We start from the raw sequence: 13,412 nt of genomic DNA on the forward strand, positions 1-13,412 counted from the left end.
CACTTAAGTCTTATCAAACTGCAGACATTTGAAGTCAGCCATGAAAAATACCGGCCAGTACGGAAGTAACTGTGAGCAACAATGCTTAGTGCAACTGAAATGTACAAGTCCTTCATGATATGCATGAGATAGCATGACTGACGCTGCCTTACCTGCTGGTTGATGACGCCACCTGCAGGTGTGAGGCGGGTTACCTCACCCACAAGCTCTTTGGATCGCAAAGCTTCCAAACCGCACACGCTGCCTGTACTCGGATCGAAACGCAGGCGTAGCCAGTCACCAGAGCGCACCTTGAACTCTGGGTCAAATCCCGCCTGGAGACAGATACCATGTTCAAATTACAAAGAGGTTCACATCCAAGTCTTGAACAAGACTTGAACAAGATGTTAACAAGGTGTTACCAAGGTGGTTACAGTTTGTGAAGCACCACTTGCAGAAGTGCAGCATGCCATTTCAATGCATTGAATGTTCCAGTGAACGAGAATTCGATAAACGCAAAAATACTTTTATATTTTTGCATCGGATTTTCAAGAGGGCTTTCTGGTTACTCAACATTTCGAAATATCCAGGTAAGATATATAAGAGATCGACTGCACACACTTGCTGGCTAAACACAAATCCAAGGTCTAAGTGTTGGCTATCAAAACATCATGACACACAACTCAGGTTTAAAATGCAATCTATAGTTTAGTTGCCACTTGCATTTTCATCATCCGCAAGCATCGATGAAGCATTCGCCACTGTCACTATGTGGCAAGATCTACAAGAATATGCCAATATATTTTTATATTTGTCTGCCATTCCTGCCACGTGTATACCTGTCCAGGCTTTTGACTCTGGAGAGTTCAGAGCAATTTCGATGCTGGAAAACGACGCACACGAATGACACTTGCCCTACATATCTTGATAAAGCACAAAGCGTTGATACGTTAAAGGGACACTGAGGAGAAATTGAAGTTGGCTTGTATCGACAGAATACCAGCTCCTGATTACAAAAACGCCACTCATACTGACAACAAAGCTCTTGTAATGTAGAAAAGAGCAAGAACCAAAATACAGGTATCGCCGCCACAAGCCAAACTCGCAAGTACAAGCGTGATGACGTCATAGGACAAAACAGTGTTGCTAGAACCAATGGTTCTAGAAACACTAGGACACCAGAAGCCACGAATCACTGAGGCGCAGCTAATGCATGTGCAAATCTTCTTGAAGTCGCCAGATGGCGCCACGTACCCGGCAGCTACGCACGCGCCTGCAGCATCGGGACCAATCAGCGCCTGCTCACCGACGGTAGGCAGGCTCCCCGTATTCCGCTAACGGTAACAAGGTACATGTTATACTAAAGGTGTCTACTTGCAAGAACTTCGTTGACGACTTCGAGAACGAGATCCATCGTAACGCAGGTGCAAACGTAAACGAAGCAACGGTAGCGACGGCCGCAATAGCCGATAGATGCATTCAACGCGCGGCCGGCGGTAGCTTTCTTTTCGGCTGCTGCTAGGCCGCACTGCTGGCCCCCAGAAATCACGGAGTCTGCGTTACGTCATGTGCACGTCATGTTTCAAGTCACTTAGTCCTGTGTCATCATAAGAGAACCCCAAGTTTGAATCAGAGCGGCGGGAAAAACTTTTTCAACTTTGAATCCAAATTTCTTAGAAATAAATGCATCTTTCGCTGCCGGCCAAGTGGCAACAAAGCCATGAAATGCCAAACTATCAAATTTTGCTTTAAAAAAATATTAATAAAGCTCTCCTCACTGTCCCTTTAAACTTATGAAGCCACTTTCTGCAGACCAACTTGATTGTCATTAACAAGTCCATCCTGTTTGATGAAGAGTTGATCAGCCTTTCATAACTCCAAGTTATCTTGCTGACTGCTGTGTTTTGAGTTATAGTAGTATCTGCTTATAGTAAAATTCCTTGGACAACAAAATATGCCACTCAGGTCTAACTTAATTATGATGAGGTCCAACTTTATATAACTGGCCAATAGATGAGTTCATGATGGGTCTTTCAAAATGCAAAAGGATGAACATGCAGTGAGGCACCATTTATGGCATCCGTACTGTACTTGTACAAAACATTAAGAATGAAATAAATACTGACGTGCTGCACTACTAAGCATTTAAAGGGATGGAGAGAACAATTCCATCATATTTTATTTTTAGTAGAAGTAGATCCTCCGGTTCTTTCTGACCACAATGTTGTTCTTCTGACAGTGAAAGACGCATTTATTGCCGGTAAAATTGGATATAAACTTTTCCAGCCCCTCCATCCAAACTGCTACATCCAAAAAGGAATCTGTGATGACTGTTTCGAAGTGAATGGCAGTGTAGGCTAGCCTCCGAGACCCGCGCCCGGAAAACTGTGTCAACGTGCACATTTTACTTGTGAAATCAGCTAGTAACGGAGACACCTGTATTTTTTTTTTGCCTTTTCCAGCTTATGAAAGCTCAGTTTCCAGTAAAGTAGTGTGCCCTTGTAGTCACAATGCGGTAATCTATTGATCCAGGACAACTTCAGTCTGTCCTCAGTATCCCTCAACGAGCAACGAGTTTCAGCGTTCCTGCTTGCGGTCAAGAGATACGTACCAACAAGGGTGCAGGCGTGGGGACGTCCAGGAGGTGCAAGCACCTGATGCCCACCTTCGTCACCTTGGCCACCATGCTGGAAGGAGGTGGCGCTGGCAGAACCGTGAGCTCTCTCACCTGCCGCCCAGTTGGCTCCAGGAGGAACAGCACCTTGGTGTTCTGGGTCAGGTGCTCGCCCGCAGCCAGGCTGAGCTTGAAGTAGAACTCCTCGTTGATGAGCCCATACTGCTCGATGGGGTTAAGGTGCGTGACCTCGCCAAACATGGGCTCGTTGTCATTTCTGCATGGGGTCACATGTGATGTAAGACAGTGCCAGGTAATGTACACTTTTGTGCCTGCCATGAAAGTTTTTCCACGCACAAAGATGATATGTTTTATCATTCATCTTTAGGAGAATCAGTCATATCACCTGCTTATCGCCTCTCAAGAACTACCGCTCATTCTCGATCTTTTTTCGTCACGTCATCCCGAGACTGGAATGATCTACCACAGGATGCCGTGCATCACATCAATGCCATCCGTTTTAAGAACGCTATCAAGACCATTGTTGTTTGACTGCCATGCCCATCCCTCGTGTAATGGCCCATACCAGGGGCCTTTGAGGTATAAAAAAAATAATAATAAAGAAAGAAAAGGTTGGTTTATGGGGTTTAACGTCCCAAAGCGACTAAGGCTATGAGAGACGTCTATGAGAGAATAAAGGCTATGAGAGAATAAAGAAAGAAAAAGAAATAAAAACAAACTAGTGCTGCCTTTTGCTCACATACCCCAAAGGTACTCCTTGCCTCTTAAGGCCATCAGGGACTGCTACAAAGACGGGCTCTGTGTGTAAGAGAAAGTGCTAGGGCCTGATAAAAGCATGAGAGATGAATATGGAAAAACAAGAAATGGACTGGTTTAGTCTATTATAAGAAAAGAAAAAAAGAGAAAGAGAACACCACTGAAATACAAAACGCTGTGCACTACACAACCAATCCCATGCACAACCATGATGAACATAGCCCATATGCAAATTATGCTTCTTTAGCAAATACAGAGGTGCAAATATAGCTAGCAAAATAACGTATGCCGAAGCCAACACAAACGACCACGCGAGCCACGCGAGAAGAATGAAGGAGCTTGGGGATTTAAAGGACAGAAGTGCAGGAAACAGCATGGACCTTCCTCAAAAATGTTAAAGGAACCACTGGCCATTTTCAAAAGACCCTGCGGTGATGCCATGACAGGTTTCTGCGTGCTGATCCCTGCAGCCAGGCTACATCTGGCTGCATCGCCATTCCCTTGAAAACAACGATCGCAGACTTTTCCTCAGCCTGGATGTTGGTAGTTCGAATGCAGTGGCGAGACACAAAATGTTCCATTTGTAAATCCAATTTTACCAGCAATAAATTCATATTCTGCAGCCCAAAAAACATCAACATAGCCACATAAAGCCATAGAATCATAGAATCTATATTTACTAAGAACATTTCATTGGATGAAGTCACCCTCAGGGTTCCTTTAATTTAAGCCATCTTCACAGCAATTCTGTGACAGCGTAACAGAGGAGCAGCCACTATTAAATGTTGTGAACATGAATAAAAGTCATGCGTTTTAAGGTGTAGAAGATGTTGACGTGGTTCCAGTGATGGCACCAAGCGCTGCTGCTAGGCTTAGGTAAACGCCTAGAACATTTCGCTTTCTTTCAACTGCTGTAAAGCGCCGCCATTTGTTGATCAATTTGCAGCACAGGAAAGCCAACTGATAGCATAATGAAAGGGGTCCATTCCCAAAGCAAGATGATAAGTACTCAGCTAGGTTTAGAGCAGCAAAAAGTAAGCTCACGTGATCAGCATACTGGCCTTTAACAACTAAGCTATTCAGTACCATTTTAGAAGCAGAAGAGGAATGTAGCTATTATTTTAATGTAGAAGGGGAAACACCTGCCACCACAGATGAGTAGGCAGAGCACTGCACATCACAGGTGGAGGTTGTGGATTCAGTTCCCACCAGTGACATGTTGTCTTTCCTTCCTTCTGTCAAATCATCATCTAAATAATTGCCCACTACTTTCCATCTTTAAATAAAAATGCAACCATATTCTACAGCACTTTCCAGGGGTTCAAAGAATACTGGCTTCTTTCGTAATACCTAATATTTGTGCCCCACGGGTACATATAATGCCATTTCGTGCTTGATGCATCAAAGGACTAGGGAACATCTACTTTTAGGTTTTAGTTTGTTTTTTTTTTCTTTGAAAAGGTGTACGATGCATTGCTACATATAGACCACAATGCAGAATTCACCTGTGCCTGCTAAAAATACTTAATAATTTAGTTTTTCTCTCATGTTTTGGTTTCAACTACCAGTGGCTAAGACGTCACAGACGGGTTCCGAGAGTGCTGAGGTCGCGCAATGCATACAAAAACTACGACAACAAGTGAAAAAAAAATGCAATTACGTGGCAATTTTTGCATGCCTCCCGTGGCCATAACACTGTCTCAACTCGTCTGCGACATCATAGTCACAGTTTGGCTGTTGAAATTGAGGGAGAACACACAACCAACATTTGCTGGAGAGAACACACAATTCAGGGAGAGAACACACAACCAACATTTGCTGTCCCAGCTCCTTCAAGTGCAGTGCCATACACAAATTTAATGGCGTTATCCTTACTGCCATGTGCAACTTAGGAGTTGGGCATAATTCATTCAGCAATGAAATGTGTACTCTCGCGCCTGCTTCTGACTTAGATCAGCATGCAACTTCATTAAGAACAAGCTCCTATCAATCAGAAAATAAAGTAACTTTCAGTCAGACAAAGCATCTCCACTACATTATCGTTGCAACTGGCACCATTTTTTTTAGCAGTATTTCTGACTGACACTGTTAGACAGTGAGCGTACACATTGGTTTATCGAAACATTTACAGCAATAACTGTCAACGGCACTTTTCTCAGTTCTGTGGTGCATGGATCATCAGCTTAACACCACGCACACTGACTGTGCAGTATGCAGTGATGCCATGAATGAAGTCACTGCAACACGCCATGCTCAATAACCTGCATGCCGTGATTTCACGCATGACATCACAGGCTGCACCACAACAGCGCACAATATTGAGTGGTCCTAACTGGGAGGTCACGAACAACAGCGACTTGGAATTATGTGCACCTTGCCAGAGAAGAAGAAAAATAATTTGACCATTCAGTGACCAGTGACCATTTGGTCAGCGACCGATGAACTTCATCAGCCATGATTCCTAACCAGGCAGTATGCCGTCAAACCATCAACTACAATAATGAATAAACAATATCACATACATATTTGCAAGCAGCGATCACTGAACCTTGTGTTAGGCAACGGAAATGTCCTGAGGGCTTTTTTACACTTGCAGACTAAAAACAACAAGACTGTCAGCAAGAAATAATGGCCCCAACAAACTTACGGAATAAAGCACTCATTTTTTTTGTGCACATGTAGCCCAGGTAAAACAAGCCTCTCATTTTCACAGCCCTCGTCTGTGCAGGGCCCCTTTTATTTTAATAACATTCGCATGGGGTTACATGGACCAAGCTAATAGCATTCCCCCCAATGCTATTCACAGCCTGAGGAGTTCGCCATGACTAATCCTACCTAGAAATGCAGTAACTCCTATTTGGTCATTTCAGCAACGGTGCCAGCGCCATGGGGCCTCTTCCTGAAGCAGAGAGCCGGTGATCGCTCTGCGCGGTGCATGCGATCGCAGTGGTTTGGAGCGTGACGATGCATGTCAAAAATGAAAAATATTCTGCTATTCTATGCTGTGCAAACATTCGCAAAAGCAGATGTAAAGAGTGCAAAAAGCAGTGAATAAGTGCGTTCGGCAGGCTGACAAGGCGTAATTAAACACTGCACTCTGGCCACAATGTGATTGCAAAATGGCGATATCAATTGTAAGTATTTGACAATGATTTCTTAGTTTTTCGTATATAGTGCGCAAAGTGGCTGAATCATTGCAAACGTTGCAAACGTCTGCTCACTCGATCACAGCGCTTTTACTGATATGTGAAGAAAGCACGCGCAGATAAACTATAGTCCCATAAAACTCAATTTACCGAGAAGCTCCGCCCACACTCTGGGCCGCTGAACAGAAGAAATTGTAGGCTCAAGGATGTTGACGTATCTGGCTTGTTTGATAAAGGCAAACATAAAAAAGCTGATTTTGTTCACAGCTGTAATTGGTAAGTGAAGTAGTACAGGACGCCACAGACTGTGGCCAGTGCTACTAACTGCTGTTTTTTTTTTTTTTTTCAATTGTGTCCTTAAAGATCAGCGGGAAATAAACACACATACATACCGCATTTATGCGTGTAAGGGCCGCACTCGTGTAAGCACCAAAACAGCGTCAGACTGTCTGGGTCATTAAAGTTGCTTCTTCAGACACTAGCTTAAAAACCGGACTGTAGATTCCGCTTTCGAATTAGCGCCGAAAACAACCAAAATTGAAAAGTCAGGCCCTTACCCGCATATAGATGGTAATCGCCACACAGAAATGTGCCGAAAAAAAAAAAAGTGAAAGCGCGAAAAAACTAGCTCGCAGTGTCTGTTGCACTTTACTGTGCAGAGTCTGGTTTATGTGTCAACGTCGACAAAGTTTTTGCGGCACTTGCGAACTAGCAATTCCATGCTCATATGGAAATTTATTTCTAGCCTATAATGCTCCCAAACACAAGCATGAGCTCTTATTGTTGTCTGAAAATGACTTACAGCTGCTTATCTAGGCGCTAAATCTCTCACTAAAGATGCCACAACGTCAAGAAGCCGCTTTGCTTCTACTATGCGCACGCCATGGCAGTGGCGCCATCACCGCCTCGTCCGCCATGTCGTACTGCCGCCGCGCCACCTATAGACCAGAATCCAGAGCCGCTCCTGGGCGCGGCCATTTTCCGCCGACTGGTGCGCCGCGGTGCGGGCGTTTCTTTGGGGACTGCGGGGCGGCGGCAGCTCCGCGGCCGCGCCTGCATATAGCCGCGCTTCGGGCGCTAAAGAAACATTGCCGAGCATACTTCCGCTGCGTGGCTGTGTTGCAGGAAGTATTCACGCTATCAAAGGGAGCACATTGATGCGTTTTAATGACATTTAGTTTGACATTCACGTGAATTGGTTGGTTTATGGGGTTTAACGTCCCAAAGCGACTGAGGCTATGAGAGACGCCGTAGTGGAGGGCTCCGGAAATTTCGACCACCTGGGGTTCTTTAACGTGCACTGACATCGCACAGTACACGGGCCTCGAATTTCTCCTCCAAAGAAATTCAACCGCCGCGGCCGGGCGGTTGAATTTCTTTGGAGGAGAAATTCACGTGAATTGTGCTGACGCTTAGAACGCGCTCCTGCTTATATCGCTACCGTATTGGTGCTCCACTGCAAAAAAAAAAAAAAAAAAATTTACTCAATATCAAGTATTTGGTGTGCGGCTAGCTTGCAGTTCCAATTCCCATGCACTCTTAATCCTTCGGCCATAAAGTACCACCCACAAACAGGGCTTTCTTGTCGCATGCGTGGTGCGCCAGTTTATCAAAACAAATTACCGCTGTGAGCTTAACACAGTCGCAGCGTCAACAAAAAACAAAATTTCTCATGGTTTATGCAACCTGGCGCATAAAAACGTACTTTTCCTCAAATTATCAAAGCTTGAATAGATATTAGCAGCGAATCCAGCTTTCACGAATTCTGAGGTCCGAAGTCGCGTTCATTTTATTCGGTAGCTCTCGCCGCGTGTGACAGCGTTGCTTAGGCGTTTGGCTAAGTGTGAATGAATGTATTAAAATCGCGCATTTTCCCATGATTAAGGTAGATAGCAAAAGCACTACGGTAAACCCTTTACCCCCCCCCCCCCCTCCCCCTTTTTGATCCCTATGACATGCGTGCGGAAAGAGGAACTGAAATCGGTAGCGGTCGTGCTTACAATCCTGTGCATGAAATGTGTTTAATGGGAACTAGAGCAAGCTCAGCGCAAGGAGGTGAGCGAAAACACGCGCTTCATCGGGACAACCGTCAGTCTGCAGCTCGCCTATCTAGTTACTACACCACTGATTCAAATCAATAAATCCACATTCCTGCGCCTAAAATTATCATAGATGATAGCGCACGTAAAAGACGGCAACAAACGACACGCCAGCGCAGAAATCTGATTAGAAAAGCCGGTTTCCAGTCCGCAAGCTACCTGGCCGACTACTCCGCGGGAAAAATCCTTGCTGTTTGCAATACTATTCCAGAATTCCCCTAAGCAGCACCGCCGCACCAGCGGCTCGGTGGAGCAGCGTCGCCGCTGCGGTACCAGCGTTTAGAATCCTGAGCCAGCAGAATATTATCATTGAAAAACGTAGCGCGAAAAACGAGACACAGAAAAGGTGAAGACAGGACACGAGCGCTAATCATCAATATCATCATGATGGGCCCAAACAACGAGACAGACGCGCACTGCCTCGCCGCACTTACTCACGTCCAAATGAACGGAAAAAAACTCGGAGATGTCACGTTAACGACTAACTGCGCGCAAGATAACCGCAGTACTGTCTGGTAACCGCAGTACCTTAGCTCATAAATGCCTGATGGCCACTGATGCACACCAAGGCAATGATGTCATTGGCCATTTGGTGAACGAAGTTTTCGCGTACAACACACACGACACCGGCACCATTCACTTTGGGGAAAGCCCCTCACACAGCGATCGCCTTAGAAACTACGTGCAGACGGACCAGACAGCTCTAGCACAGTGATCAGAGGGCCCCGAATCGAGGCGCGTGGCCGGCGGAACGAACAAGGCAGCCCGCGAAACGGACAACGAGCGGAAAATTCGTTTTACAACTACCGCGAAGGGTCGCTGGTGTCGGGGTAAACGCGAGCGGGACGTCGCTCGCGAGCACTCCGGGTACCCAACGCTTGAGTGCAAAGCGCGGGCTGTGGGACGCAGCCCTCGACGTCGACGCAATAGGCTTTATAATGCTCTCGCATTTAAACTACGCGCAGCGATTAAAGCAAAGATGATGCTCGGCTGCTGACCCGCAAGACGCAGGTTCGATCCCGCGGCGGTCGAATTTCGGTGGAGGCGAAATTCTAGACGTCTTTGTACTGTGCGATGTCAGTGCACGTTAAAGAACCTCAGGTGGTAGAAATTTCCGGAGAGTCACTACGGCGTCCCTCATAGCCCGAGTCTATGAGGGACGCCATCAGTGCTCCTCTTTGGAGTGCGGTAAAAACGAAGCGATTCCGTTAAAGTCGGCAACGTGCACAGGTAAGGTCACAAAGTTAGCGAACCACAGCCACTAACAGAAACTGAAAGAAAAAAAAGCACGATTCCTCGTGCGCGGTGAGTAGCTGGCGTCCTAAACCAGCCAAATTCGACGACGTGAAAAATGTTGCGGTCTTGTCACTGTACCTGGAGCGTCGACGATTCGTCTTAGACTTCCGATTACGACGCTTCGGATTGCCTTGTCCATTAGGCGAAGCACCTGAAGCAGCACCAGTCGACGAGGTCAAGCCAGACATGCCCGTACAGCGACCAGAACGCGTACACTGACTGGCGCGTGCTCCGCGTGTGCTCGGACGGAAGCTTCCGGGCGTCAAAAGCGGCCCGTATATCGCACGCTCAAAAGCGCGTTGAAAGAACACAAGAGGTCGTCACGGGAACAGAGCGTCGCAGCCCACCACGTGCGAGTGAATTCGCGAGCAAAACCTTATCCTCTTCTTCCCTTTCCTCTTCTTTAGTCAACGCTAGCTATGACGCTAGCTGGAAATGACTGCAGGGACGCCAGCATTTCAGGTGGTACCTGATAAACGCGGGAGCATGAGTGCGAAGGAACGCGCCCATCTTCTGCGACGCGACGAACTGATATGGCTTGCCCACGTTCCATCATCAAAAGTACTGAATTTGTAAAGCATGCAATCATTGTTTTACATCTATCCCGCGGCAGTAATTCCCAAGACAGAACGTCACCGAACACTCGCGTCGGCCGGTCCACACCAGGGGGATTGGTACACGGCGGCCGTCGTCCGCCAAAACACCCCAGTTCAGGGCCTCACATTACATGAGGCCCTGAACATTACATCGCGGAGGAAGTTGCTAGACAACGCTGAGGCATTCTGAAAATGTACTCAGGATGCCTCCACTGGGATGTTTGGTCGTCCTCGGGACGTCCTTCAATGATCCTCAAAAGGGTCTCAACAAGTCCTTTTGTCCGGCCCCAGTACGTTTTGAGAACACCCTCGAAAGGGCACCCTAGGCCTTTTGTAATGCATTTTTAGGACATTTTTCTGAATTTGGGTCATGCTCAGGACGTACAGGGACAAATTCCAGACAAATGCCTTCCATATTTTACACAGAGATGCGAGTACCGGGGTTTCCCAACCCGGCGCACCATCATCTGGGCCCCAGCACCTGCGGGGATAGAGGAAAATAAGGTAGCGGACGCTACCGCCCGCGCGCTTAACCACCGGGCATCGCCTCTCCCGCTGCTTGATCCGGCTACTGATTTGAATCCAGCTATTACTTTTCGGGAGATCTCTTCCCTGTATCAAACCTCTCACGGCCGACACCCACCCCCTGTAAAGGCCTCAAGAAGGCGGAGCGCGGGCTTCTTCGCCTCTACACCAAAACGGTATTAGCCTTTTCGAGCAAGTGCCTACACTTCGGGGAAGTGTTTGCGGGCACGTATCCCAAGGTGTGAGCATGCCCTGCCAATCCTGCTTTCCCACCCCACCTGAGAGGACTGGGAGGCTGCCCTGCTCGGCTGCTCAACACTCCAGGCCCAACGAGCCCTGGTGACAAGAGTCCAGGCCGCCGCGGAAGCCACGGTGATTGCGAGGGCCGGGCCCTTCAGGACCGGACCAAGCAAAGCAATACCTCTTTTGTAAACAGTAGAAATAAATGTTTTACACCGCCACCATCCCATCCGGCTTGGTGGAACTCGCTGAAACGCGTGGTGCCGAATTGCGAACACGAGGTGCGAACTATGAAGCACGTAGTAGTGCCCACATGGTGTGAATTTCTCCGCTCAAAATTCGCATGCCCTTCACATCAAAACTGGCAGAGCTGGAGCGGTTAATTAGAGACCATTTTAACAGATGACCGCGACGTCGCTGCGCAGGCTTCCTTTTTTGCACGTCGAAACGCAGCCGAAGTGGCCAAGACGCGAACACGCCATTAGTGAGCGGTTACTTCAATGTTTTAAACTACTGCAAGTGGGACATGTGTACTAGATCCACGAGCCGCATAGGACCCTGCACACGGCAGCCACAGAAATGCGACAGACGGCACTTTTCAAAATGGCGCCATTTTATCCGAGCATTTCATAGTTTTTGAACCTCCATTGAAAACCTCCATCAGGCAAGGGCCGTAACTTTAATTCCTGCCATGCCTCGATCACACTCAGCCAAAATGCACGTTCAGTGAACCTTGTTTATAGAAATCGCACACGACCCGTAAAATAAAAAAAAAAAAAAATGTCGACTGAAGTAGCATCCGGTTTCCCCGTTCCACAAACTGTGCACGCCAACAGGCTTACCATGCCGGTTTCCCGAGTCATATACTACTGTAATTTAGAGTTAACCCAAGGAAAAAAGCGTCTGTGCTGGAACTTGTATCTGCCTCTTTCCAGCACACAAAGCGGAAGCGCGTCGCACGGGCGAATAGCCAACGGGACTCTTATTGCAGGTCATTCATTATTCAGTCCCTTTGGGTGTTCGCGCAGGTGCGAGCTGCTGTCGGCATTGTCAGCGATCACATTTCCTTGTCGGTAGCTTGTGAAGGTGCTTTCAATCCCGTGCACGATTTCTTGTCTTCTTTCTTTCTCTTTTATATATTCTGGTGCGTGCGAAATGAGCGTTCGCTGTCAGCGCTAATCGATCTCACGCCCTGCCTCCGCGCTCTCTGTCAACATGACGTCGCACCAACTACCAAACAGCCAAATGCAAACTATCGTCCAAACAATGAATTGCACGATGTTTCCTGAGCCAAACGCCGACAATCGAAGGAAAACACAAACAAAACAAGCAATGTCAACAGAAACTCCGGGACTTACTCTGCGAACGTAGGATCTTCTGCAGCAGCACCGTAGACATCTCGCACGCACTTCGTATTCTCATAAGGGCTGAAAAAGCCGTCAAGAAATACGGAAATCGCTTTCCCCAGTAGCGTAAACATAACGCTGTAGTGAGCCGATGACGGAGGGCATATGCCTTAAAGCACGGCCACACTGCGTGCAAACCAGGATATCTGACTACAGGTGGCTTAACTATGTACCATGCCCCGTAAACCTAATCGAAACGCTTTTAAGCGTTGAATGCCAACACTACAGACCAACGTGGCGTTTGATCGAACACGTGCGATACCCGCGCATTTTGTTCAGGGATCAACTGACAAGGACTGGCTAAGATGCATGCTTGGATCGACTTCATTTAGCTTCCGACTGACTACAGTTTCGGTTTCAGTTCTGCGCCCAGCGTGGCCAACTTGCGTCGAGTTTCTTCTTTCTTACACTTCACTGTCATTAGCTGACGCGTCGGCAGCCGTGTCGGCAGATTCGTCCGCCTTTCGGCGTCACTGCTTAAAAGGCTCAAGGTTCCAGCGTGAATAAAGGCGCATCTAGTGAATGCATGGGCTTCGTAAATAAAATAAAAGGAGTAAAGTCAAGAAAAGGAAAATAAAAATAACAAAATCAACAAAAATATGAACAAAATAAAAATAAGATGTGAAAATAAAAATAAACAATAAAATTAAGAAAATGAGCAAAAAAAGAAAAAATATGAAAAATAAAAAGTAAATAAAAACAAACAGTGGCCAGGAAGCGCTTTCGCCTTGCAG

General features: G+C 46.9%; 1 protein-coding gene across 1 annotated transcript in view; it reads right to left on the bottom strand.

The window, feature by feature from the left end:
- The window catches only part of LOC149371434 (RNA helicase Mov10l1-like), a 67,870-nt gene extending 54,906 nt beyond the window's left edge, over window positions 1–12,964 (bottom strand). Inside the window, exons 1-3 of the mRNA XM_089565669.1 lie at window positions 12,631–12,964; window positions 2,591–2,870; window positions 153–314 (exon numbers count right to left, since the gene is read on the bottom strand). Of these exons, the coding sequence (XP_089421795.1) occupies window positions 153–314; window positions 2,591–2,870; window positions 12,631–12,752 (564 nt within the window). The 5' untranslated portion in view covers window positions 12,753–12,964. The remainder of the gene's footprint in view (window positions 1–152; window positions 315–2,590; window positions 2,871–12,630) is intronic.
- Window positions 12,965–13,412: the final 448 nt, after the last annotated feature.

This window comes from Amblyomma mixtum, chromosome 1 (assembly GCF_055824585.1).
Source record: "Amblyomma mixtum isolate Tamu chromosome 1, ASM5582458v1, whole genome shotgun sequence".
In the NCBI taxonomy this organism is placed as follows: Eukaryota; Metazoa; Arthropoda; class Arachnida; order Ixodida; family Ixodidae; genus Amblyomma; species Amblyomma mixtum.